The sequence below is a fragment of the Mesoplodon bidens genome (genome assembly GCF_964165515.1).
Source record: "Mesoplodon bidens genome assembly, chromosome: 18".
In the NCBI taxonomy this organism is placed as follows: Eukaryota; Metazoa; Chordata; class Mammalia; order Artiodactyla; family Ziphiidae; genus Mesoplodon; species Mesoplodon bidens.
This window is the reverse complement of record NC_138175.1, coordinates 49,011,112-49,033,992: the sequence shown is the minus strand read 5'-3', so window position 1 is coordinate 49,033,992 and position 22,881 is coordinate 49,011,112. Positions and strand designations below refer to the sequence as shown.

Genomic DNA, 22,881 nt, shown 5'->3' with positions numbered 1-22,881 from the left:
CTTACCAGAGCCTCAGGGTTTCAGGACCCGGGGACCTCGGGTAGGACATGTCAAGGCCTTCCCTCTCTTCTCTTCTGTCCAATGGCTTTCCTGGACTTTCGAGGGGGGAGTAGGAGGGACCAAATTGTTAGTAAACGCGGAGCCACGTGCGGGAGCCGATCCTGGAAACACCCCCGACCCCGGGTCGGCGCGTGCGCACTAGGTACGCAGTCTGTACGCAAGCGCGCGCTTCTGGACGGAAGCGACAATCCCGGCTGCACGTGGGCTCCGGGGCGGTGGAGGGCGCGATGCAGACTGAGACTAAGATCCGCGCTGAGTCTGGAATAGAGTCCGGCCCTCGGGGTCCCGGTTGTAGCCTCCGGAACTTTGCCTGCGAACAGAATTTGTTGTCCCGGCCCGATGGCTCGGCCTCTTTCCTGCAAGGTAGGAACTCACCCAAGTCGTATTCGTTTTAGGGCGCGGTTACAGTGTACTGTGCTAGCTGGTAAATATTCCTCCTGGACTGGTGCATTTCTTGCCGAGGTGGATACTACTGCATACGTCAGTAGACATATACCTCTCTCTCCATACTAGCCGGGAGAAGGTATTTCCACTTTGGTAAGTACTCAGAATGAGAGAGGGGCAGACCTCCTCTTAAGAACGAATACTCCAGAATGGGGGAAATCTCCTTACCCGGGTGTCTCCCTTGACTAGGTTCCTCCCCCGCCTCCCACACACGCACCCTGCGTCCATACATCCCAGGGTGAGGCAAACCCCTTGGTTCGCATAAATACCCGGTAGACTGGCAAATCACCACTAGCGGTTTAATTACTCCCTGGACCCATGGCAGATCTTCTACCGAAGTGGATACTTATCAGATTGAGGGTGATGTCCCCAGCCCCACCCCACCCATTGGGTAAATATCCCTTTGACTGGGATACACAATTCTTCCTAGATCCCTAAGATTGGGGCAGGTCTTACCTATTAGGTAAATATCCCCTTCCCCTAGCTAAATAATTCTCAGACTAGACTCACCTCCCTGACCCCGGGAAATATTCCTCTGGAGCCAGGCCTAAGGATCACCCCCATAAATGCTTCAGGGCCTGCCTTAGGGCGTTACCTCAGACCCAGGTACAGAACCTGTTTTCACTCATTCCTTCATTGAACACATGTATTTTTGCTAGCACTGAGAATACATGGATAAAAAAAATTTTTTAATTCCTGCCCTAATGGAGTTTACATCCTAGTCAAAGAGACAGACAAAAGATAACTACGTAAAATATATAGTAAAATGCTGTGGAGAAAAATATAGTAGGGAAGAGGATTAGGGTGTGCCAGAGAGGGTTGCAGTCTTAATTAGGGTGGTAAGGAAAGGCCTCACTGAGATGGTACCTTCTGAATAAAAACCTAAAGGTAAGGAAGCAAACCCTAAAGAGATCAAGAGGAAAGCTTACCAAGCATTGGGAACCACAGGGGTAAAGGCCCTGAGGCCAAAACTTGCCTGGTGAGGAATAGTCAGGGGACAAGTATGGCTGCAGCAGAGACAGGAGGCGGGAGGGAGGTAAGGAGGCCTGCCCGTCCTATAAGGCCTAGTGATTGAGAATGGAGCCATGTGACATGATCTGAATATATATTAACAGAATCTCTCTGGCTGCACTGTTGAGGTTAGAGGGGGAAAGGGGGAGGTAAGGGTGGCTCAGACCAGAGTGGGAGCGGTGCAGGTGGTGAGATTCTGAAGGTAAAACGGACAGATTTTGCAGATGGTTGGGTTTGGGGATATGAAAAAAAGAGTCAGGAATAACGCGAAAGTTTTTTTCCCAGATCAGCTGTGCTGGGAGAAGATGAGATCAGTTTGGAACATTAAATTTACAGTGCATAGTAGACATCCCCGTGGCAGTGTGGACTGGGCAGTCGGACGTACAAGTCTGGAATTTGGAATCCTTCGGCTATAAATGGTATTTCAAGCTACCGATTGGATGGGATCACCGAGAAAATCAGTATAGATGGAGAAGAGAAGCGGTCCCAGGACTAAGCCCTGGCTGGGTCTTCTAGCTTGTGCAGAGCTAGTAAAAGACACTGAGAAGGAGCAGCTAGTAAGGTCGGAGGAAAACCAAGAGAGGGCGGTGACCTGGGGCCCAGAGAAGAACGTGTTTGAGCTGTAAGGGCCAACCAACTGCATTAGTCCTACTGAGAGGCTGTATCACGTGAGGATGGGCTAGACCTGTGGGTTGACAACTTGGACGTATGTCATTGGTGGCAGCGCAGTCAAGAGCTGTTCTGGTGGAGGGATGGGGTCAAGGAGGGAAAGAGTCAGCGAGTGGAGACAGCTTTTCAGGAGCTTTGCTGTAAGGGGATCAGATAAATGGGGCAGGAGTTAGATGGATGTGGGGTCCAGAGGGGAGGAACTCTTGTGCTCACGTGAACCACAGACAGCTCATCTGTAGTAACAGGAAGGAAGGCCCCAGTGTGGCTCTAGTTCTGCTTGGATAATTTCCCCCTTCGGGTGCATTCTCCTGGAGCCAAGAGAATCCCCTCCATTGCGTGGCAGCTCCTCCCCACCAACCCCAGGGAAAAAAAGGCCTCTACCCGGGACCTCCCCAAGGCTTAGCTCTCTTGCTAAATGCAGATGCCTGGAGTTTCTTAGAGCTTAAGAAATACTGAGCCCCTTTTGTGCTCTAAAACCCCAAAGCCCAGGACCCTGGAGCAGGGTCCTTTGCAGACCTTCAAAAGTGTGTCCCACATGCTTCTGGCCTCAGAATCTCTGATGAGGTTAAAATGCAAAGCCTCGGGCTTCCCTGGTGGCGCAGTGGTTGAGAGTCCGCCTGCCGATGCAGGGGACACAGGTTCGTGCCCCGGTCCAGGAAGATCCCACATGCCGCGGAGCGGCTGGGCCCGTGAGCCATGGCTGCTGAGCCTGCGCATCCAGAGCCTGTGCTCCGCAACGAGAGAGGCCACAACGGTGAGAGGCCAGCGTACGGCAAAAAAAAAAAAAAGCAAAGCCTCAGAACCTACCCACTCCGACTAAGGCTGGCCTTCTACAGTTTTGAATTAATTGCCGTGGTGATTCTGATTGCAGGCCAGTGTTTTGAAGCTTTGCTGGAGCTCCGTTTCTTCCCACTGCAGGTTGCAGGCCCAGCTACACAGTAGAATGGCCTGTGGAGCTCTGAGGCTGCTGGTGCCTGAGCCCCAGCCCCCAGCAATGGAATTGGGCTCTCTCGGGGAGGGACCTGGGCATCAGTATCTTTTAAAGCTACGCAGTGAGTCCATTGTGCAGCCAGGGTTGAGAACCACTGTGTCATTAGTGGTTATTTTTAACTGGAATAGAGTAGAAGATATCAGAGTATATCAAAGCAATAACGGTAAGAGTTGTTTTGTGAGGCTTTTGTTCCATTTTGGGTGAGTTTTAGGTCCTGCTCTAAAATGTATTTCTTACTGGGAGTTAGGGTCAGAAAAGTTTGCAAGCTGCTGCTGAGGTCCAGTCTCCTCATTCTGCAGATGGTGAAACTAAGGCCCAGAGAAGTGAGCAAAATCAGCTGAGGTTACAGAGCCAGGAGGAAATAAGCAGGTGTCAGGACCCACCCCCAGATATTTATCTCTTTCTCAGGTGTCCTGACTGCTGCACAGTTTCGGGATGTGAGCCTGAGGGAAGAGAGCTGGGCTAAGGGAAGCTTTGGATGGAGAAGTTGGGACCAGCAGCGGTAAGAGGGAGAAAGTTTAGCTCTCAGGAAGAACTTCCCATTAAAATTTATAATAATAGCTAAAGTCTTTTGGGCACTCAACACTTACAGGCACAGTCGCAAGTGGTTTTCTTTTTATCTCATGTAATCCTCACAGCTGTGAGGGAGGTACTGTAGTTATCCCCATTTTACAGATGAGGAAGTGGAGGCAGAGAAATGAAGCAAGTGCTCAAAGAATCACTACCAACAAATGGTGGGCCACAGTGAGGGTGATGTGGGCAACCCTGGCCACCTGGCTCAGGGCCCACAATGTTAAGTGCCAGGCGTTGGGCCCCAGAGGCAGGGAAGATTTGGGTGAGACCTCCCATGCTGTCTCCCCAGGGGATACCTCCGTCCTGGCAGGCGTGTACGGGCCAGCAGAGGTGAAAGTCAGCAAAGAGATCTTCAACAAGGCCACACTGGAGGTGACCCTGAGGCCGAAGATCGGTCTGCCTGGTAATTGGGCCTTTCACCCGGTGTCTCCCTTACCCCTCCCTCTCATCACCCCTCGGCTATTTCTTCCCTTTTTTTTTTTTTTTTTTTTTTTTAATATTTATTTATTTTGGCTGTGCCGGGTCTTAGTTGCGGCATGCATGCGGGATCTAGTTCCCCGACCAGGGATCGAACCTGGGCCCCCTGCTTTGGGTGCGTGGAATCTTACCCACTGGACCACCAGGGAAGTCCCCTGCCCTCAGCTATTTCTGTCTCTTTCTCCAACTCTCTGCTTCTGAGTCCCTGTTTCTGTCACTTTTCTCTCTTTCTCCCTGTCTCTCTCCATCTTCACTTTCCCCTCCTCTTTCCTGGCTCCATCTCTCCGCCTTTCCATTAACCTGTTTTTCCACTCTTTTACTCCGTCCCCCTCACTCCCCAGGGCGGGGCCCACTGGGATGGGAGTGGGCAGCAGCACTGGACGTGGGAGCTCAGAGGTTCTCCTCCCCGGGAGGCTCCCTTGGTGGGCGCTGGAAGTGGCAGGGGTCGGGTGGGTGGCAGTCAGGCCCTGCCTCCTTCCCACTGGGACTCCTCTGTCATCCATTCAGGGTCTTCCAGCAACCCGGACTGGGACTGCAGGCCCTTTTCCAGAGGGCTTGGGTGGGGCATATGGAGGAAGGTGAGCCAGATGGAAGGGAAGAGTCTGACAACCCCACCCCACCCCTGATTTCCCCAGGCGTAGCGGAGAAGAGCCGGGAGCGGCTGATCAGAAACACTTGTGAAGCGGTGGTACTGGGAGCTCTGCACCCCCGCACCTCCATAACCGTGGTGCTGCAGGTCGTCAGCGATGCTGGCTCTGTATCCTTTCCCCCAGGCCACCTCCTCCAGGAAGTCCTCCAGAATCCAAAGCCTGTGCCAGTGACCTCAACTCTGACCCTGAGCTTGGATTTGAGGCTCAGCACCAGGGGAGCCCTGAGCAGGTAGAACCTTAGGTTCAGCAGCTCAGCCTTGAAAGATCGCTGTGGTTTGGGTAGAGGTAGAGAAAGGTAGAGGCCAAGGACCAGAAATGGGCATTACTAGACGGCTTTGCAGGCATGGCCCTGCGTTGGGCAGACAGTTCACAGATGAGGGAAGAGGAGGACTGTTGCGAACCCATTTCACAGAGGGGAGGCAGTGGAGGGTCAGTGGCAGAGGTGGGACTGACTGATAGTGAAGCTGGGCCCTGGGGAGGAAAGACTTGAGCAAACTGAGGTGGCGCCACCTGTCTGACTCAGGCCTGTGCTCACCTTGCACTATGCCAGGGCCACACCTCTCCCCTGTGCTGTGGGCTCCCTGAGGACACCGACCCCTCCCTCTGTCACCCTGCCCGTCTATCGCCTGGTAGCACCGCATGCTCTAGATACCCCAGCTCCAGGCCTGGCTCTGCCACTGCCTCCTTGTGCGATCTTGGAAGGCTTCTGCCCTCCGTTTCCCTGAAGGTGCATATCTGTCGAATATCATTATGATCCCTGTTGAGGCTCAGAGGGAATACATAACTTGCTCAAGGTCACACAGCTTAGAGGTGGCAAATTCAGGTCTGGAACCCAAGGATACTTGATCCCAGAACTACTCTGCCTTTCTGTGATCAATTAGTGATGTCTGCTCCAGGCACTGGCAGGGTGAATGGAGGCATGGATATGTTCTGCTGACCAGCCCTCCAGTAGAAACTCTTAACCTGGGAATTCCCCAGTGGTCCAGTGGTTAGGACTCTGCTCTCTCACTACTGAGGGCCTGGGTTCAATCCCCGGTTGGGGAACTAAGATCCCACAAGCTTCACAGTGCGGCCAAAAAAAAGGAAGAAAAAAAAGAAACTCTTAACCACTGCCTGTGGCACTCAGCTCCTGGCCTGTTGCCTGAATGCCGCCTGCATGGCACTGGTGGACGCAGGTGTGCCCATGCGGGCCCTCTTCTGTGGGGTCACCTGTGCTCTGGACTCTGATGGGACCCTCCTGCTGGACCCCACAGCCAAGCAAGAAAAGGTAGGTATGAAGGGCGGGGTGGTCAAAGGCCTTGGGTAGACACTCCTCCTCTCCTCCTCTAGGCCTCACTTCTCCAAAACAGTTGGCTTGTACCACCTCAGTCTCAGCTGGCAAGCTCTGCCCTGTTCATCTGGGCAAGTGCTGGAAACCCAGCTCTAACCTGCTGAAGCAAAAAGGGAACTGATTTTAAGAGGTTCAAAGACAAAAGCAGGGCTTCCCTGGTGGCACAGTGGTCGAGAGTCCGCCTGCCGATGCAGGGGACGCGGGTTCGTGCCCCGGTCTGGGAGGATCCCACGTGCCGCAGAGAGGCTGGGCCCGTGAGCCATGGCCGCTGAGCCTCTGCGTCCGGGGCCTGTGCTCCGCAACGGGAGAGGCCACAACAGTGAGAGGCCCGCGTACCGCGCAAAAAAAAAAAAAAAAAAATAAGCAAAGGAGGAAAGAGTTTTTTCTTCATTGGCTCAAGGTCACAGTGTGCTAGGGTTCTGGTTATTCCCAGTTATCTGCTCAGGACTGTAACAGTCACATCCAGTCGGGAAAGCAGAAACCCCTTGGGGGGCTTCAGACAGAATTTAATGCAGGGAACTAGCTATAACCATGTTGGAAGAGCTGAAGGAGCAAAAGGGAAGAAGAGAGGACACCCAGAGATTAGAAGCCGGAAGCCAGCTCCTGCTCTGACCTGGTGGAGACACTGGTGCAGTCAGATCTAGATGCACAGAGATGGTCTGGCTTTGCCTTGGCTGCTGAAGTCCAGAACCCACCCCATCTCCGTGCCTCCTGTGGCAGGTGATACACCCCAAACTCCTGCTGCAATCCTCCCTCCCAGTCTCCCACCTGATTCCTGGTAGAACCTAACTGGCAGGGGAATCTGGGAAATACAGTTTGCTGGCTTCCAGCCCCAGGGGTACAGAGCGCTGCAGGGAGATGGGAGGCACCGGGGAACGACCAGCACTGTGGCTGCTGCCCCTGTGGCTCAGGATACTGTGCTCGGAAGCCCCTGTCAGAACCATGTGGTGGAATTTGGCATGGGTAGTGATTACTCAAGGAAGCAGGGAAGGGGTGGTATGTAGACCAAAAATTTAAAAAATACACTTTTTGGGGGACCAGCTAAGAATGTGTCTGAAGAGAGAGTCCCAGGTCCCCCACCTCGTACCCCTCATCCCTAGGAGGCCCGGGCAGTCCTGACCTTTGCGCTTGACAGCGTGGAACAGAAGCTGCTGATGTCCACCACCAAGGGGCTCTACTCTGATGCTGAGGTACCACTGTGCAATTGGGGGTGAATGCCAGATCCTTCCCACCCACCTGACATGAGGTCCTGTCCCAATCCTAGGAAGCTTAAGGAGGGCCCCGTCCTTGCATCCCTTCTGTAAATAGGAGTTCTCAAACTTTGTAGCCATAGAAACCTTTGTGGGAATTTTAAAGGGAAGACCAATTTATGAGAAGAGGGGCACAGGTTGAAATCAAGAGATGGGGGCACCGGGAGGCCTCCCAGCTTCCAGCTCAGAGCTGTGCACCCCGGAACTCGGGGTGTCTGAAAAACAGAGTTTGGCACCTGTTGGGCCAAATGGTCTCCAAGAATATTTCCCACCTGGCCCTCCTGTGATTCCAGGTATACAAGGCAGTAAAGATCTGGGGTCTCAGGTTCCATGGCTTTTAAGACTATTTGGAGTCACAGGGCCTGTGGCTCTAAAGTTCCAATCTGGCCCCGGAGCTCAACAAGGTTGGGGTCACGTCCAGGGGTCAGGATGCCTGATGCCTTTGGTCTGAGGGCCTGGAGCTGCTGGAACCTGACCCCTGAGGCCTTCCCCTTGAAGGAGCCCATGAAGTGGGGAAGAAGGAAATGCACAGGGAGTAATCCCTGCTCCGCCTGCCTCCCCTTGGGGGGCGGGGCTCCCGGTGAACAGGGAGGTGGGGCCCGTCAGGCCGTGTGGGTGCAGGCCTGGGCCCGCAGCACTGAGCCCCTCTCCCTTCCCAGCTCCAGCAGTGCCTGGCTGCAGCCCAGGCTGCCTCCCAGCACGTCTTCCGCTTCTACCGGGAATCTCTGCAGAGGCGTTACTCGAAGAGCTGAGGCACGCTGGGGCAAGGTGCCCCTCCCACCACCTCCAGCGTCAAATAAACTGGTAGCCCAGCCCTGCTGAGAAAGTGGCTATAGCCAGCCCCTGGGCCCGGGGGTCACAGACCCCACCCCACCCCAGGAAAACGCTAGTAGGATGGTTCATTTATTGACTGAATCTACTCATTCTGACAGCCCAGTGAAGTGGGACTGCTGTTAGAGTGTGCAGGCCCTGCTGGGTGCTGAGGCCTCAGCAGTGAAGGAGGCCCACATCCCAGGTTCGAGGAGCAGTGACGTGATGGACAAATAAAATTGGTGTTTTTTGGATGGTGGGTGCTATTTAAAAACAAACGGAAGACGGGTTTAGGTGAGTCGGGGGGAGGGCAGATTTAATACATCAGTCGGGGACACCTCCGTGGAGAGGGGAACATCTGAGGGAAGCCCAGGAGGAGGCCAGGGACAAACTCAGGGACTCATGGACATGTAGGGGGAGGACCCCCTGGCAGAGACGGGCAGAGGTTCAAGGACCAGCAAGGTGGCCAGTGTGGCTGGAACAGAGGGCTAAGGAGAGTAAGGAGATGGTCGGGGAGGCAGTGGGCTTCGTGGGCCTCGTGGGCTTCGTGGGCTTTGTGGGCCTCGTGGGCCTCGGAGGGGAATCTGGCTCTGAATGCTGCTTTTACCCACCCGACAACCCTGTGAGGTGTGGCTGTTGTTACAGTCTCTGTTTTAAGGCAAGGAAACAAGGGGCTTCCCTGGTGGTGCAGTGGTTACGGATCCGCCTGCCAGTGCAGGGGACACGGGTTCGAGCCCTGGTCCGGGAAGCTCCCACATGCCAAGGAACACTTAAGCCCGTGCACCACAACTACTGAACCTGTGCTCTAGAGCCCACGTGCCACAGCTGCTGAGCCCATGTGCCTAGAACCCGTGCTCCACAACAAGAGCAGCCCCCACTCGCTGCAACTAGAGAGAGCCTGCGTGCAGTAACAAAGACCCAACGCGGCCAAAAAAATAAATAAAATTCAAGGAAGAGGGCTTCCCTGGTGGCACAGTGGTTGAGAGTCCACCTGCCGATGCAGGGGACACGGGTTTGTGCCCCGGTCTGGGAAGATCCCACATGCCGCGGAGCGGCTGGGTCCGTGAGCCATGACCGCTGGGCCTGTGTGTCCGGCTCCGCGGCTGGGGAGGCCACGGCAGTGAGAGGCCCGTGTACCGCAAAAAAAAAAAAAAAAAAAAAGAATAAGGTAAGGGAACAAGCTCAGAAGCCAGTTAACCGCCAGAGGTCACCAGCTAGTTAAGTGGTGGAGCATGGGCCCCACTCAAGAGTCCAGACCCAGGGACTTCCCTGGCCATCCAGCAGTTAAGACTCCACGTGTTCCCTGCAGGGGGCACGGCTTCAATCCCTAGTTGGGGATCCCACGTGCCACGTGGTGCGGCCAAAAAAAATGTCCAGACCCAGAGCCCTCACTATGCAGACAAACACTGGAGGTGCCGGCGCACCTCGGGTCCCTGTCTGTGAAAGGAAGTGGCCAAGGCCTGTTGGTTCTCATGATAGCACCCCCTAAGGGGCTTTTGGAAATGGATGTATTTTCAGTTCTGATTTGACTAATCCCCACCCTCACATGCAGGGGGCAGGAGCCAAGATGATGCATCCAGCAAGGAATAACGTTCCCACAGGTGGGCCACATGGCTGCCAGATCCTGTCTGCCACTGACGTTTAGGGTTTTATGACACATCTGGGGGCCCACTGCTGCACACTTCACATGCTTAAACTGGCCCACACGGTGCCCACAATTGCCCCTTTGAGCAGGTGTCATTTTCATCCCCAGTAAACAAGAAGGAAATGCATAAATATCTTTAGCTTGAAATTACACTCCGTGAAGACGCGCAGGAGAGCACAAACAAGGAATAGTGTTTTCTTCTAAGAAGCAAGATTAAATGGCATTAAGTGGAATGAAAAAACTAAACCACTCTCACTTTATTACTTGGTAATATCAGGCTCCATTTAATGTACCTCTGACAAGCTCAGAACGGCTATTTTGCCTGCCAGAGTGTCAGCACTTTGAGGCCTGAAGGCCCCATCCCTCCCAGTCTCTGACTATGTGATGGGGCTGCCTCCTAGCCCGGGTGGGCCAATGAGAGGGTGCCTGGGGAAGAGGATCTTTGGGGTACCAGAGCTGCCTGCTCCATTCTCCTCCCCCACGAGGTGGAGCCTGTGCAGTGAAGCCAAGAGATGGGGAGACCAGACTCTTTTATCTGAGGCCCTCAATCCAGTTCTCCCTCAGCTTCCCGTTTGTTGTATAAGGCAGTCTAAGTTGGATTTCTGCCACTTGCTGGCGAGGGGGCTCTGGGGGAGGTTGCTGTTTACACTGTATGACTCGTTTAGTCTTCAGAGCTGCTCCAGGTGTGGGAGAAATTAGTCCCGTTTTGCAGATGAGGAAAAGTGAGGCTCAGAAGGTACGTGGGCAGAGGTTACACAGTGAACTTGGAGGAGGAAGGCCTTGGAACCTGGCTTTCTCTTAATTCTCCACCTATCATCACCCACGTTGTGAAGAGAATATTCTGCAATTTGGAAGCCCTCCGAGCTTCCTCGGATTCCCTCTTCGCTGGCTCTGAGGTGTCCGGAAGCACCCCGGGGGGCAGCCTGTCACTCCGGCCCGTCCCTTCCGCCTTCCCACACAGACACAGGTTTGGCGGCAGGAGTGTCTGGTGTTTAATCGCTGTTTGCGGCCTCCAGGAAGGGGGGTGGGGGGGAGGGGGAGAACCGACTCCCTCCCCGTTTCTGGGCGCTGCCGCCGCCGCCGCCTCATCCACCTGGATTCCCCACTCTGACCGCGGACGCGCTGGGCGGGCGGCCCCTGGGTTCACAGTGGGGACCGCAGGGGCAACTAGGGCGGGTCCCGGGAGGCGAGGTAGGCGGCCAGGGTCACCAGGGCGGCCGCGTACGTGCACACGCCCAGCCCGACGGCCAGGACCCCCAGCAGGAAGGCGCGGCGGGAGGCGGCCCTTGCCCCCTGGACGTCCCCCTCGGCCCAAGCCTTGTTGGTCTGTGGAGGCGTTGGGCAGCGGTGACTCAGGTATCCCCTCATCCCACCCTGCTTCCCGCAGCCCTCCCCCTCCCCCACCCAATACACCCATGTATTCATTCATATGTTCCAAAAACAGGGAGCAGCTACTGTGGGTCAGGCACAGTTGGGCACTGGGGATACTGGGTGATTAATAAAAATATGCATATATTACTATATGCCACAGTTCTAACTCGCTGAGCCTCACAATGACCCTGAGGCAGGAATTATTCATTCCCATTTTACAGATGAGGAAAATGAGGCACCGGGAGTTTAAGTGGCTTGCCCACAACCTTACCAGAGGGTGGCAGGCCTAGGATTGGAGCTCAGGTTCTTCACCACCACTCTGGGCTGCCCTCTGTGAAAAATGCCTCATTTTGCCCCTGAATGTTTCTATGTAAATCCTTTTCTCCATCACTTTTTTTCCCCCAAGCATGCCTCCTCTTTTTTTTCTTTTCTTTCGAGTGCATTTTTCTCTTCTATATCCAACCCCCTCCCAGCTCCACCCACAGACTGACCTTCTGGGCCAGGCAGAAGGTGGCAATGCCCACAGGCCAGAAACAGCACAGCATGGAGAAGACAGCCAAGCCAAGGTGGTCGTGGGGTAGGAGTGGGGAGAGAAGGCCGCCCCCATCCCAGTCCGAGTCACTGTCACTGGATGACACATCCTATGGGCAGGAGACAGCCTAAGTGGTCATCTCCACCCATCTTCCTTGCCCCACTGCTCCACTCCCCATGCCCCCAAAGACACCAAGAGAGAAAAATGTTCCAAGAGGTAGGCTCTTGGCTTGCCCACATCCTGGATCCCTCTGACGGGAAGCTCTGGACCCTGTCTCCAGGGAAAAGCCTCACCCACACTCAAAAGCTTTGAGTTCAATTTCAAGTTCACAGGTCCACGCATGGATACTACAGCTGCTTATAAGCTCTTGAGTTAAAAACCGCTGAAGTGACGACAGAAACCAATGGGGACTGGAACCTGCAAAAAGATGGCGATTAGGGGAGCCAGCTCTGGTGGCCTAAATTACTAGGACAAACCTGCCTGCTGAAACTACAGGTTCTAAGTTAAAAATATATTTTTTTAAATCTTGCATCAAATAGCTCACAAGACTTTAAGGAGTTACTGTAAAGCCAAAACTGAAGTGAAAATCAAGGTTAATTTAACAGAGAGGTCAAAGGAACAGAGAAGGCCCCTTCTGCCCTGCAGGCATTTATCAATCCCTGAATGAGAAATTAAGCTTTCATTCAGACCTTGAACTAGATTAAAAATGATCTTTAACTGGTAGTACCCCCAGACAGCTGACAAAAGCAAACCAGATCCTCTCCTGAGGAAGGTACTTTCATTCTAGGCCTCAAAACAATTTTCCAAATACAGTGACCAGCATGCAGTCAAAGATAACCAGGCAGACAGGAACCGTGGAGGAGAACTAGCAGAAATAATAAGGCCCTCAAAGTCTTCAAATAATGGGATTCTTTGACACAAACCATGTCAAGGCGAAGCTTACTGCCACAGTGTGGCAGACTGTGTTTCCAAAAATGGCCACACCCATCTCTTCCCTCCCACATGCTCTTCTTACTGTGTGACTGATAATCTTCTCATCAGGGGTGAGGTCTATGTCCACTTTCCTTGAGTCTGGGCAGGCTATGATTCATTTGTAATTGATAGAATGTGGTGGAAGTAATGCAACACGACTTGCAAGCGTTAAGTCAGAAAAGGTGAGGCAGCTTCTGCTTTGCTGAAACACTCCTGCTGGAGGCTGGAGGCACATAAGGAGTCTGGCTGCCCTGAAGGCGCCATGCTGTAAGCCCAAACCAGCCCACATGGGGAGACTCCTGCAGAAGCCCTGAGACTACATTAAGAGAGAGTTAGTCAACCAGACCCCAGCTGCTTCACACCCTGACTGTTCCAGCTCTAGCCACTGGCTGACCACAACCTCATGAAAGACCCTGAGGCAGAACCACCCAAGTCCTTCCGAAGTTCCCAACCCATGGAAACCATGAGCCATGATAATGATTGTTGTTTTAAGCTACTAAGCTTTGGGGTGATTTCTTATATGGCAATAGCAACTGGAAAACCATGTTTAGCAAATAAAAGACAAGCTTGACAATATGCACAAGGAATAAGAAATTATAAAAAATGACATTAATTGGAAAAAAGAGAGAGAGAGACCAGGGCAAACAGAGGCACAGAGATGCATTGGCTTTGGAAAGAGATGGACTGATAGAGAACAGGGGGGTCAGAAATCAGAGGGAAAACAAACAGACACAAAGGGAACAAAGATGAATCTGGAGAGGAAAAGGTAAAGAAGCCAGGGGGGATGGAGAACAGGAAAAACCACACCTGGAAGGCCACACGCAGTTGCGAAGTGAGACTCAAGGCCAGCAGCTGGCAGCTGGAGTTGGCCAGCAGCCTGCCAGATGTTGGCCACAGCTGCATTCACCTCCAGCCCCCTCCCCCAGCTCCCACTAAGTAGCCTACATTAGTGGTCCTGCTCCTACCTCAAGGTCGGGGAGCCCTGGCTCCCCCAGTACAGCACTCACAGAAGGAAGAGATGGTGGCAGGAACTGCCAACCCCTCAGTGATTCTGCAAAGGCTGTCCCTCGAAAGGGAGGCCCTGGCTCAGGCTCGCCAGGCTTCTGGACAGGGGGCTCACCGCCTACACCCACCAGCAGAGGCTGTTGGAGCTCTGGAAGACTGGGGTTGTCCATGGCTCGGGAGAGGCTCCCAGAGGGGCTTCCTGGGAGTAGGGGAAAGAAAAAGACGAGTTGTAAAAGTCTCACTTTTATCCTTCCCCTGACTCCTGGCTTTGGAGAGACTCCAGGCAGAGACTAGGTAGCTGAACCATCCTCAGACCCATTTTACAGATAGTAAAACCGAGGCCTAGAGAGTAACAGAGGTTGGTCCAAGTTGTGAAGAGAACTCAGGACTCTGGACATTCAGTTGCAGGCTTCTCTCTCCTCAGGCAAAAACCACACACCTGTTGCACATTTATTCCAAACCATGCCTTACATACTTACTTGGCCCATGAACTACACACCCATCCTGGGTTGACACTCTCATCCCTCTCCCCCACACCCATCCCCAATGATGCTTAGTTCACAAACCGCCTGTGCCCCCAAGCCTGCACTCTCAATACCCAAGTCCCCTGCCACACATACCCATCCAGGCAAGCCCAATCCCCACCTCCACCTGTGCACATTCACGTCCCAAGGGACTGTTTGCATACTTGCCCCAAACACGAGCTCCCAACGGTCTTACACACTCACCCCAAATAACTCCTTGCACATTCATCCTAATCCCCCCAGGATCAGATTCTCCCCAGATGCACATATATGCACAGGCTTCCCACACATGCAGCCTGGACACTCTCCCCAGTCCCCATCACTTCCCTTGCACATCTGCCCAAACACCCGGGGCCACACACTCCTCTCTTTCTCCACCCACATCCATGGCCCACACCCACCCGCTCCGCTGACACCTCTTGTTTTACCAGAATCCACCTTTGCACACTTCCCCCATAACACCACCAACCCACCACACAACTCAACCACGGAGACTATTCTTCTCGCCCTCACAATCCCCCTGCGGGGGTCCCCAAGTCTCCCGCCCTCAGTCCAAACCTGGCTTGAGCCGATTTCCTGGCCAAGGTTTTGCCTCCCTGTCCCCAGCGCCAGGACCCGGGAGAAGAGCGGTGCCCCCCAAGCTGCGCCTCTCACTCACAGCCCACGGACATAGGCCGGGACCTCCTGGGCTCTCCGCACCGACACCCTCCCCGATCCTGCCGCTCAGGGTGGGGGAACTCAGTGAGCCCCGCGCTCCTAGGGGTCTAGGCCTGGGGGGCACGGGGGTGTGAGAGCTCCGCTGCGCGCCCCTCTCAGCGCCCCGGGCCCGCGGCGCGCAGGGGCGGGGGTGGGGGCGGGGCGGTGGGCTCCCGGGCTCCGCCCTCAGAGGAGGCCGCCGGGTGTGTGTGTGTGTGTGTGTGTGTGCGCGCGCGCGCGCGCGCGCGCGGGGGTGGGGGGTGCGGATGATGGGGCCTTGAAGGCCGACGTCAGCGCCCGGCGCTGGCCCTTGCCACCTCGGGTGCGGAGGAGCAGGCGGAGGTCTCCGAGGTCAGCCGGCCCTGACATCCCGAACCCAGACCCAAACGCTGCAGAACGGAGGACGGGGCGCCCCGATTCTCCAGAGCCTTCCTGGCTTGGCCCTGCTTCCACCCCACTGCCCTCCCCACTCCCCAACAGTAAAAACAGCAACCCCGGCTAACTGTGGGCACGGTTCTTAGTGCTTTACATATACACGTACACGTTTATTCCCGAGAACCACCTAAGAGGCACTATCATTGATTGTCCTGTCGTGCCCAGGAGGAAACGGGCGCAGAGAGTTAGAACTTGCCTAAAAGCGTGCCGCCGGGTCACTGAGTGCAGACTACGCCCGGCGCGGGGGTTAGATACCCTACGTTCATCAACGCGCGGACTCCTCTCAGTAGCTCTGTTTGTATCCCTATTAGGCAGTTAAGGAAACTGAGGCTCAGAGGTGTGTGCTCACTTGGCCAAGGTAAACAACTGGTACTAGGACCGACCCACAGACTGTAACCCAGGGCTGTATTTCTTGCCGGCCCAAGTAGAGGGGAGAAAGCAGAGGCAGAAGGTGCGGCGGGGGCTTCCAGGGAAAGGGGCGGTGCTGGGAGTGGGCCAGGGAGGGCGTGCTGCTTAGCAGGTGGTACAGGTGGTGGTTATGAGTTAGTGTTTGGACCCACACAGACCTGAGTTCCTTTCCAGGCTCTTCAAAGCACTCGCTGTGTGACCTCTGGATAATGGCATCACCTCTCTGAACCCCAATTTCTTCATCTGTGAAATAGGGAAAATACCCCCTGCCTCTTAGATATGATAACATATATAAAGCACTTAGATTAGGTTCCATAACAAATGTCCAACATTTGCCCCAAACTAGGCACTCTGAACGTGTTTGATGGTGTTTAGGAATATAATTGTTTACATCCGTCTTCATCAGTCTAATTAAGGGACTCTTCTCGCCCAGCAGTCCTCCACCTCCTTCAGGGAGGCCACCCAGCTTGCACTGGCTTCTCTTTCTCGGAAGCCCTCCATCTCACCAGTCCCAGACAGCCAAACTGGAGGATTCCCTTCCTGATGTGGGGCAGGCCAGCGTTCCCTCGCTCCAGGGCTCTGGGGCTCCGTGCCAAGAGTCCAGACGCTGAAGCTGGTACAGGCCCCACTCCTGGGGAGAACAGACGGTGTCTGGAAGTGACCTTGGCTCAGCCAGAGTTTCTGGCAGACAACAGGCAGGGAGACCCACAGGAGCATAGATGAGAAGGAGAGGGGGCAGAACTGTTTTATGGGGAGAGACACCCTTGTTACTCTGTATCCCCTTAACCTCGCTCTTATCACTATGAAACATATTACATATTTCTGCTGGTTTGAGTCCTCCCACCAGTGCCAGCTCCAGCTTGGCTGGGATTTGATCTCTTTTGTTTACTGCTGTGCCTCAGGGCCTAGAACAGTGCCTGGCCCCAAGCAGGACTTTGATACATATTTGTGGGGTAAGGGCATGAATTCTCACCAGCCTCAGTTTTTTACCAAATCCCTGGGCAATGTGGGTCCCTTCAACCCCCTAGGCCACCGTAGAGATTTATTCACTTCCAATAGATCTCTCTGGCCACCATCAGCCTCGTACAGTCTCCCCACCCCTTCCAGGATGTCACTAGAGGCCCAGGCCTCTTGGGGGTTGTGATGGTCCTGGAATATTAAACACAAAATTCCAGCCAGGGTCATCAACAGAAGCCTAAACCACTGAGTGAAAGTTTGATGAGGAACAGGATATTTATTTAGTCTCAAAGTATCCTCCCACAGATTACTTATTAATTACAAAGGGAAAAAAATAGTACTAACGGACAACACCAGCCCACACCACCTAAAACCAGGTGATAGAAGTTAACATCACCAGTATCGGGACAAATGAACATTGTGTGCCTCCTGATATGCACTGAAAAGGACACAACATCATTTCTGTGATGTTTTTCTGCCAAAAATGCATCATCCGAATTGAATCATGAGAAAACATGGGTCAAAGCCCAACTGAGGGACACTCTATAAAGTACTTGGTCTGTACACTTTAAAAATGTCAGTGTCATGAAAACCAAAACAATAACAAAAATTTAAAAGCTGGCAGCCAGTTCTAGATTAAAGGTGACTAAGGAAACATGACAACTAAACAAAGTGTGATCACGGATGGAAAGCAGATGGTGACAAGGTATGTTATTGGGACAATGGGAGAAATTTGAACATAGACTATAAATTAGATGATAGTTTTTTATCAATCTTAAACTGATACTTGGGGAAATGTTAAATTGGTGTTATGGTTATATAGGAGAATCCCCTTGTTCTTAGGAGAATTTTACTAATATATTATGAATTATATTTACGAATATAATATATTTGCATGTGTGTGTATATATGCGTGTGTGTGTGTGTGTATGCAGAAAAGCAAGCAAAAGAATTGAACAAAACTTCACAGAAAGAGAAAATCCAAGGGAGAGATGAACATTTAAAAAGTTACTCAACTAATCATCAGGGAAATGCAAACTAAAATCACAGTGCAATACCAATACACACCCACCAGAATGGCTAAATGAAAGAAGACACCACCAGGAAGTGCTGGTGAGGATATGGAGTGGGGAAACTCTCGTACACTGCTGGTGGGCATCCAAATTGGTCCAACCACTAGGAAAACTGTTGGGTAGTTTCTACTATAGCTGAACGTATCCTATGACCCAGCAATTCCAGTCCAATCAGATATGAACATATGTCCACCGAAAAACAAATTCCCATCAACAGATGGATAAAGTGTAGCATCTTCACACAGAGGAAACTATATAGCAATGAGAATGAAAGAGCTACAGCCACATGCAATAGCGTGGGATGAATTTCACAAACAAAACACTGAGCAAAAGACAGCAGACACAAAACAATGCATATTGTGAGATTTCATTTATATAAAGTATGAAAACAGGCAAAATTAATCCATATTGTTAAAAGTCCAGTTAGTGGTTTCCTTTGGGGGCATGCTGGAGGGGCTGGTCATGTTCTTTTCATGAGCTGAGTTCTGGTTACCAGGTGTGTTCAGTTTATGAAATTTAATTCAGCTGTTCACTTATGATTTGTGTGCTTTTCTGTACACTTCAAAACATTTATTTTTGAGAAAGAGCAAGTTAGATCTAAAGATATGGATAACTTTCCAAGATGTATCACTGAATGATAAATGCAAGATGTGGGAATTCCCTGGTGGTCCAGTGGTTAGGACTCAGCGCTTTCACTGCCGAGGGCCTGGGTTCAATCACTGTCAGGGAACTAAGATCCCAGGAGCTGCGCAGCACCGCCAAAAAAAAAAAAAAAAAAGCAAGATGTAAAAGAATAATATGAACAGTCACTCTGTTAATCAGTACAGCACTTCCTCAAAAAATTAAAAATAGAATTATCATATGACTCAGCAATTCAACTTCTGGGTGTATACCCAAAAGAACTGAAATCAGGGTCTTTTTTAAAAAAATAAATTTAATAAATTTAAAAAATAAATTAATTTATTTTTTTTTGGTTGTGTTGGGTCTTCGTTGCTGTGTGCGGGCTTTCTCTAGTTGTGGTGAGGGGGGGCTACTCTTCATTGCAGTGTGCGTGCTTCTCACTGTGGTGGCTTCTCTTGTTGCGGAGATGGGCTCTAGGCATGCAGGCTTCAGTAGTTGTGGCATGCAGGTTCAGTAGTTGTGGCACGCGGGCTCTAGAATGCAGGCTCAGTAGTTGTGGTGCACGGGCTTAGTTACTCTGCAGCATGTGGGATTTTCCCAGACCAGGGATCGAACCCATGTCCCCTGCATTGGCAGGGCGATTCTTAACCACTGTGCCACCAGGGAAGTCCTGAAAGCATGGTCTTAAAGAGATATGTGTACACCCATGTTCATAGCAGCGTTATTCACAATAGCCAAAAGGTGGAAGCAACCCAACTGTACATCGACAGATGAATGGGTAAAGCAAATGGGGTGTATATATAAAATGGGATATTATTTAGCCTTAAAAAGGAAGGAGATTCTTTGATGACCATTTTGTAATGTATAGAAATACTGAATCATTATGTTGTGCACCTGGAACTAACATGGTGTTGTAGGTCAATTATACTTCTAAATAAATAAATAATTGCCATGTAATTAAAAAAAAAAAAGGAAATTCTGACATGCACTACAGCATGGATGATTCTTGAGGACATTATGCTAAATTATTCTAAATGAAATAAGCCAGTAATAAAAGGACAAATAATGATTCTACTCAGATGGGGCACCTAGAGTAGTCAAATTCATAGAAATAGAAAGTAAATAGGTGGTTTCCAGGGGCTAGAGGAAGGGAGGGATGGGGAGTTTTTGTTTAATGGGTACAGAGTTTCAGTTTTGCAAGATGAAAGGAGTTCTAGAGGTTGGTTGCACAATTATGTGAATGTACTTAATGCCACTAAACTGTACACATAAAGGTGGTTAAAATGGTAAATTTTATGTTATGTGTATTTTATCACAATTTTAAAAACTTTAAGAATAAAAAGTAGGGCTGCCCTGGTGGCGCAGTGGTTAAGAATCCGCCTGCCAATGCAGGGCACACGGGTTCAAGCCCTGGTCCGGGAAGATCCCACATGCCGCGGAGCAACCAAGCCCATGCGCCACAACTACTGAGCCTGCGTTCTAGAGCCCATGAGCCACAACTACTGAGCCCACGTGCCACAACTACTGAAGCCCGTGTGCCTAGAGCCCGTGCTCCACAACAAGAGAAGCCACCGCAATGAAAAGCCCGCGCACTGCAACGAAGAGTAGCCCCTGCTTGCCAGAACTAGAGAAAGCCCACACACAACAATGAAGACCCAACACACCCAAAAATAAATAAATAAAATAAATAAATTTATTTTTTAAAAAAAGAATAAAAAGTACAGGGACTTCCCTGGGGGCGCAGTGGTTAAGAATCCGCCTGCCAATGCAGGGGACATGGGTTCCAGCCCTGGTCTGGGAAGATGCCACATGCCGCGGAGCAACTAAGCCTGTGCGCCACGACTACTGAGCCTGTGCTCTAGAGCCTGTGAGCCACAACTACTGAAGCCCGCGCGTCTAGAGCCCGTGCTCGGCAACAAGAGAAGCTACCACAATGAGAGGCCCGCGCACCGCAACAAAGAGTAGTCCCCGCTCACTGCAACTAGAGAAAGCCCGCGCGCAGCAACAAAGACCCAACACAGCCAAAAATAAACAATTAAGATCAATAAATTTTTTAAAAAAGAATAAAAAGTACATAAATATTCAGTGTGCTTCTCGTAAAAAAAATGTAAAATATGACATTTCAGTAACAACAACATAAACAATAAAAACCATCAATAGTAACAAACATTTATCGTGCTTCTTACGTGCCAGGCACTGCCCTAATTTCATTAGGCATTTGTATTCGTTATTATTGCTGCATAACAAATTATCCCCCAAAACTTAGTGGCTTAAAACAACAAACAGGGACTTCCCGGGTGGCGCAGTGGTTAAGAATCCTCCTACCAATGCAGGGGACAGGGGTTCGATCCCTGGTCCGGGAAGATCCCACATGCTGCGGAGTGACTAAGCCTCTATGCCACAACTACTGAGCCTGCGCTCTAGAGCCCGCGAGCCACAGCTGCTGAAGCCTGCACGCCCTAGAGCCCGTGCTCCACAACAGGAGAAGCCACCCCTCGCCGCAACTAGAGAAAGCCCGCGCGCAGCAACAAAGACCCGACACAGCCAAAAATAATAAATAAATAAATAAACAAACATTTACCATCAGACAGTTTCTGTTGGTCAGGAATCTGTTGATGGCTTACCTGGCTGGTTCTCGCTCAGGGTGTCGTGAAGCTACAGTCAGCACGTTGGCCAGGTGCAACAGTCACTGGAAGATTTGATGTGGCTGAAAGATGTCCTTCCAAGAAGGGTCACTCACATGGTGCTGGTTTGTTGGCACGGGGCCTCGGTTATTTTCCATTTGGGTCTCTCCGCTGGCTGCCTCAGTGCTGTCACAAATGGTGGCTGGTCTCTCTCAAAGTGAGCCATTCAATAGAGAGATGGATGAGGAAGCCTCAATGCCTTCTATGGCTTAGTCTAAGAAGTCACACAGCAACACTTCTACCATATTCTGCTGGTTAGAAGCAAGTTACAAAGTGCAGCCTATACTCAAGAGGAAGGAAATTAGGCTCCACCTAGTGAAAGAAGGAGTGTCAAAGAATCTGTGGACATATTTTAAAACAGCTTCATACATTCATTAAATCCTGACAATAATCTAACAAGGTGGGTACCATCACTCATTCTCAAGTTACAGATGAGAAAACTAAGGTACAGAGAGGCTAAAGGTCACACAGAAGAGCCAGAGCTAACACTTAAATCCAGGTAGTTGAACTGGGAAGCATTTTCTTAATCACTAATGTCAACCAGTGGGAAAGAAACCAACTGAAGAAAAAAATATTTAAGAAGGAGCATTGTATGAGACTTCTGTTTGTTTTTTGGGCATGCCACGTGGTATGCAGGATCTTAGTTCCCCAACCAGGGATCGAACTCCATGCCCGCTGAAGTGGAAGCGTGGAGTCTTATCCACTAGACCGCCAGGGAAGTCCCATGTACCGGACTTTGATGACTGGTTGGATGTGGTAAGTGATGGAGATGAGGATGACACCCATAACCTCCATATTCCTTTGATACTGGGAGATGTGTATCCAAGAGAGGCAGGACAGCAGGAAGTTAAGAACATAAGGTGTGGGGACAGAGGGAGACAAAACTATAATCAATTTGGGTTTTTTAAAAATAAATTTATTTATTTTTTATTTATTTTATTTTTGGCTGCATTGGGTCTTCGTTGCTGCGCGCGGGCTTTCTCTAGTTGTGGCGAGCGAGGGCTACTCTTTGTTGCGGCGCGCCGGCTTCTCACTGCGGTGGCTTCTCTTGTTGCTGAGCTCAGGCTCTAGGCACGTGCCGGCTTCAGTAGTTGTGGCTCGTGGGCTCTAGAGCGCAGGCTCAGTAGTTGTGGTGCAGGAGCTTAGTTGCTCCGTGGCATGTGGGATATTCCTGGACCAGGGCTTGAACCCGTGTCCCCTGCAGGTGGATTCTTAACCACTGCGCCACCAGGGAAGCCCATCAATTTGGTTTAAGGCAAACGATTTTGCCCTAATTTCTTCATCTTAAGTAAGGCTGATAATTACCCACCTTGTGAGATATCTGTGAGGATTAAAGGAGATCATGCATGCAAAACAATCAGTTTACAGCGGCTGGCACGGAGAAATCACTCGATAAATGGTAGCTTTCAAATATACCTATTAGTGAAATATTATTGAATTGTATACCTATTGAATTATTTTATCTATATAAATACTATCCTATTGAAACGTTGCCCTCTCCCTATAACTTTCAGCTGGTGACTCTAACTTTTGCAGTCTCCATTTTGCAAAAAGTAGACGAATAAGTTCCTTTTGGACTCCGGGTCTGGGCTGGAGGAATAAGGCACGAACTACGGTGGGGAAGGCACCGCTCAGGAAATCAGAATGTGTGAGTGCCTCTGACTCAGTCATTCCCCTTGTGTCCATTACATGG

General features: G+C 51.3%; 2 protein-coding genes across 4 annotated transcripts; one reads left to right on the top strand and one right to left on the bottom strand.

Moving 5' to 3' along the window:
- Nucleotides 1-229: 229 nt before the first annotated feature.
- Nucleotides 230-10,156, top strand: EXOSC5 (exosome component 5). Of its 3 annotated transcripts, none has more exons than XM_081215933.1 (6): nucleotides 230-423; nucleotides 4,038-4,151; nucleotides 4,861-4,982; nucleotides 6,002-6,142; nucleotides 7,306-7,395; nucleotides 8,115-8,517. In XM_081215933.1, the coding sequence occupies exons 1-6, from the start codon at nucleotides 288-290 to the stop codon at nucleotides 8,205-8,207; spliced, it is 696 nt and encodes a 231-aa protein (XP_081072059.1). In that variant the 5' UTR covers nucleotides 230-287; the 3' UTR covers nucleotides 8,208-8,517. The 3 variants fall into 3 exon arrangements, with proteins under 3 accessions (XP_081072059.1, XP_081072057.1, XP_081072058.1); XM_081215931.1 differs by lacking the exon at nucleotides 8,115-8,517 and adding an exon at nucleotides 9,818-10,156 and having other exon boundaries at nucleotides 243-423; XM_081215932.1 differs by lacking the exons at nucleotides 7,306-7,395; nucleotides 8,115-8,517 and adding an exon at nucleotides 9,818-10,156 and having other exon boundaries at nucleotides 243-423.
- Nucleotides 10,157-10,952: 796 nt separating this feature from the next.
- TMEM91 (transmembrane protein 91) lies at nucleotides 10,953-13,969 on the bottom strand. Its single transcript, XM_081216847.1, has 3 exons — nucleotides 13,751-13,969; nucleotides 11,773-11,922; nucleotides 10,953-11,236 (listed from the first exon to the last, which is right to left on the bottom strand). The coding sequence occupies exons 1-3, from the start codon at nucleotides 13,958-13,960 to the stop codon at nucleotides 11,078-11,080; spliced, it is 519 nt and encodes a 172-aa protein (XP_081072973.1). The 5' UTR covers nucleotides 13,961-13,969; the 3' UTR covers nucleotides 10,953-11,077.
- Nucleotides 13,970-22,881: the final 8,912 nt, after the last annotated feature.

Bases quoted from the DNA above. Each gene is read 5' to 3' on its own strand.
- EXOSC5 (XM_081215931.1), top strand. From the start codon at position 288: ATGCAGACTGAGACTAAGATCCGCGCTGAGTCTGGAATAGAGTCCGGC. The intron at 424-4,037 runs GTAGGAACTCAC...CTGTCTCCCCAG, and splicing joins CTCGGCCTCTTTCCTGCAAG to GGGATACCTCCGTCCTGGCA. The intron at 7,396-9,817 runs GTACCACTGTGC...CCTCACATGCAG, and splicing joins GGCTCTACTCTGATGCTGAG to GGGGCAGGAGCCAAGATGAT.
- TMEM91 (XM_081216847.1), bottom strand. From the start codon at position 13,960: ATGGACAACCCCAGTCTTCCAGAGCTCCAACAGCCTCTGCTGGTGGGT. The intron at 11,923-13,750 runs GTAGGAGCAGGA...TCCTGCCCATAG, and splicing joins CAGGGCTCCCCGACCTTGAG to GATGTGTCATCCAGTGACAG. The intron at 11,237-11,772 runs GTCAGTCTGTGG...ACGCCTCCACAG, and splicing joins CCTTCTGCCTGGCCCAGAAG to ACCAACAAGGCTTGGGCCGA.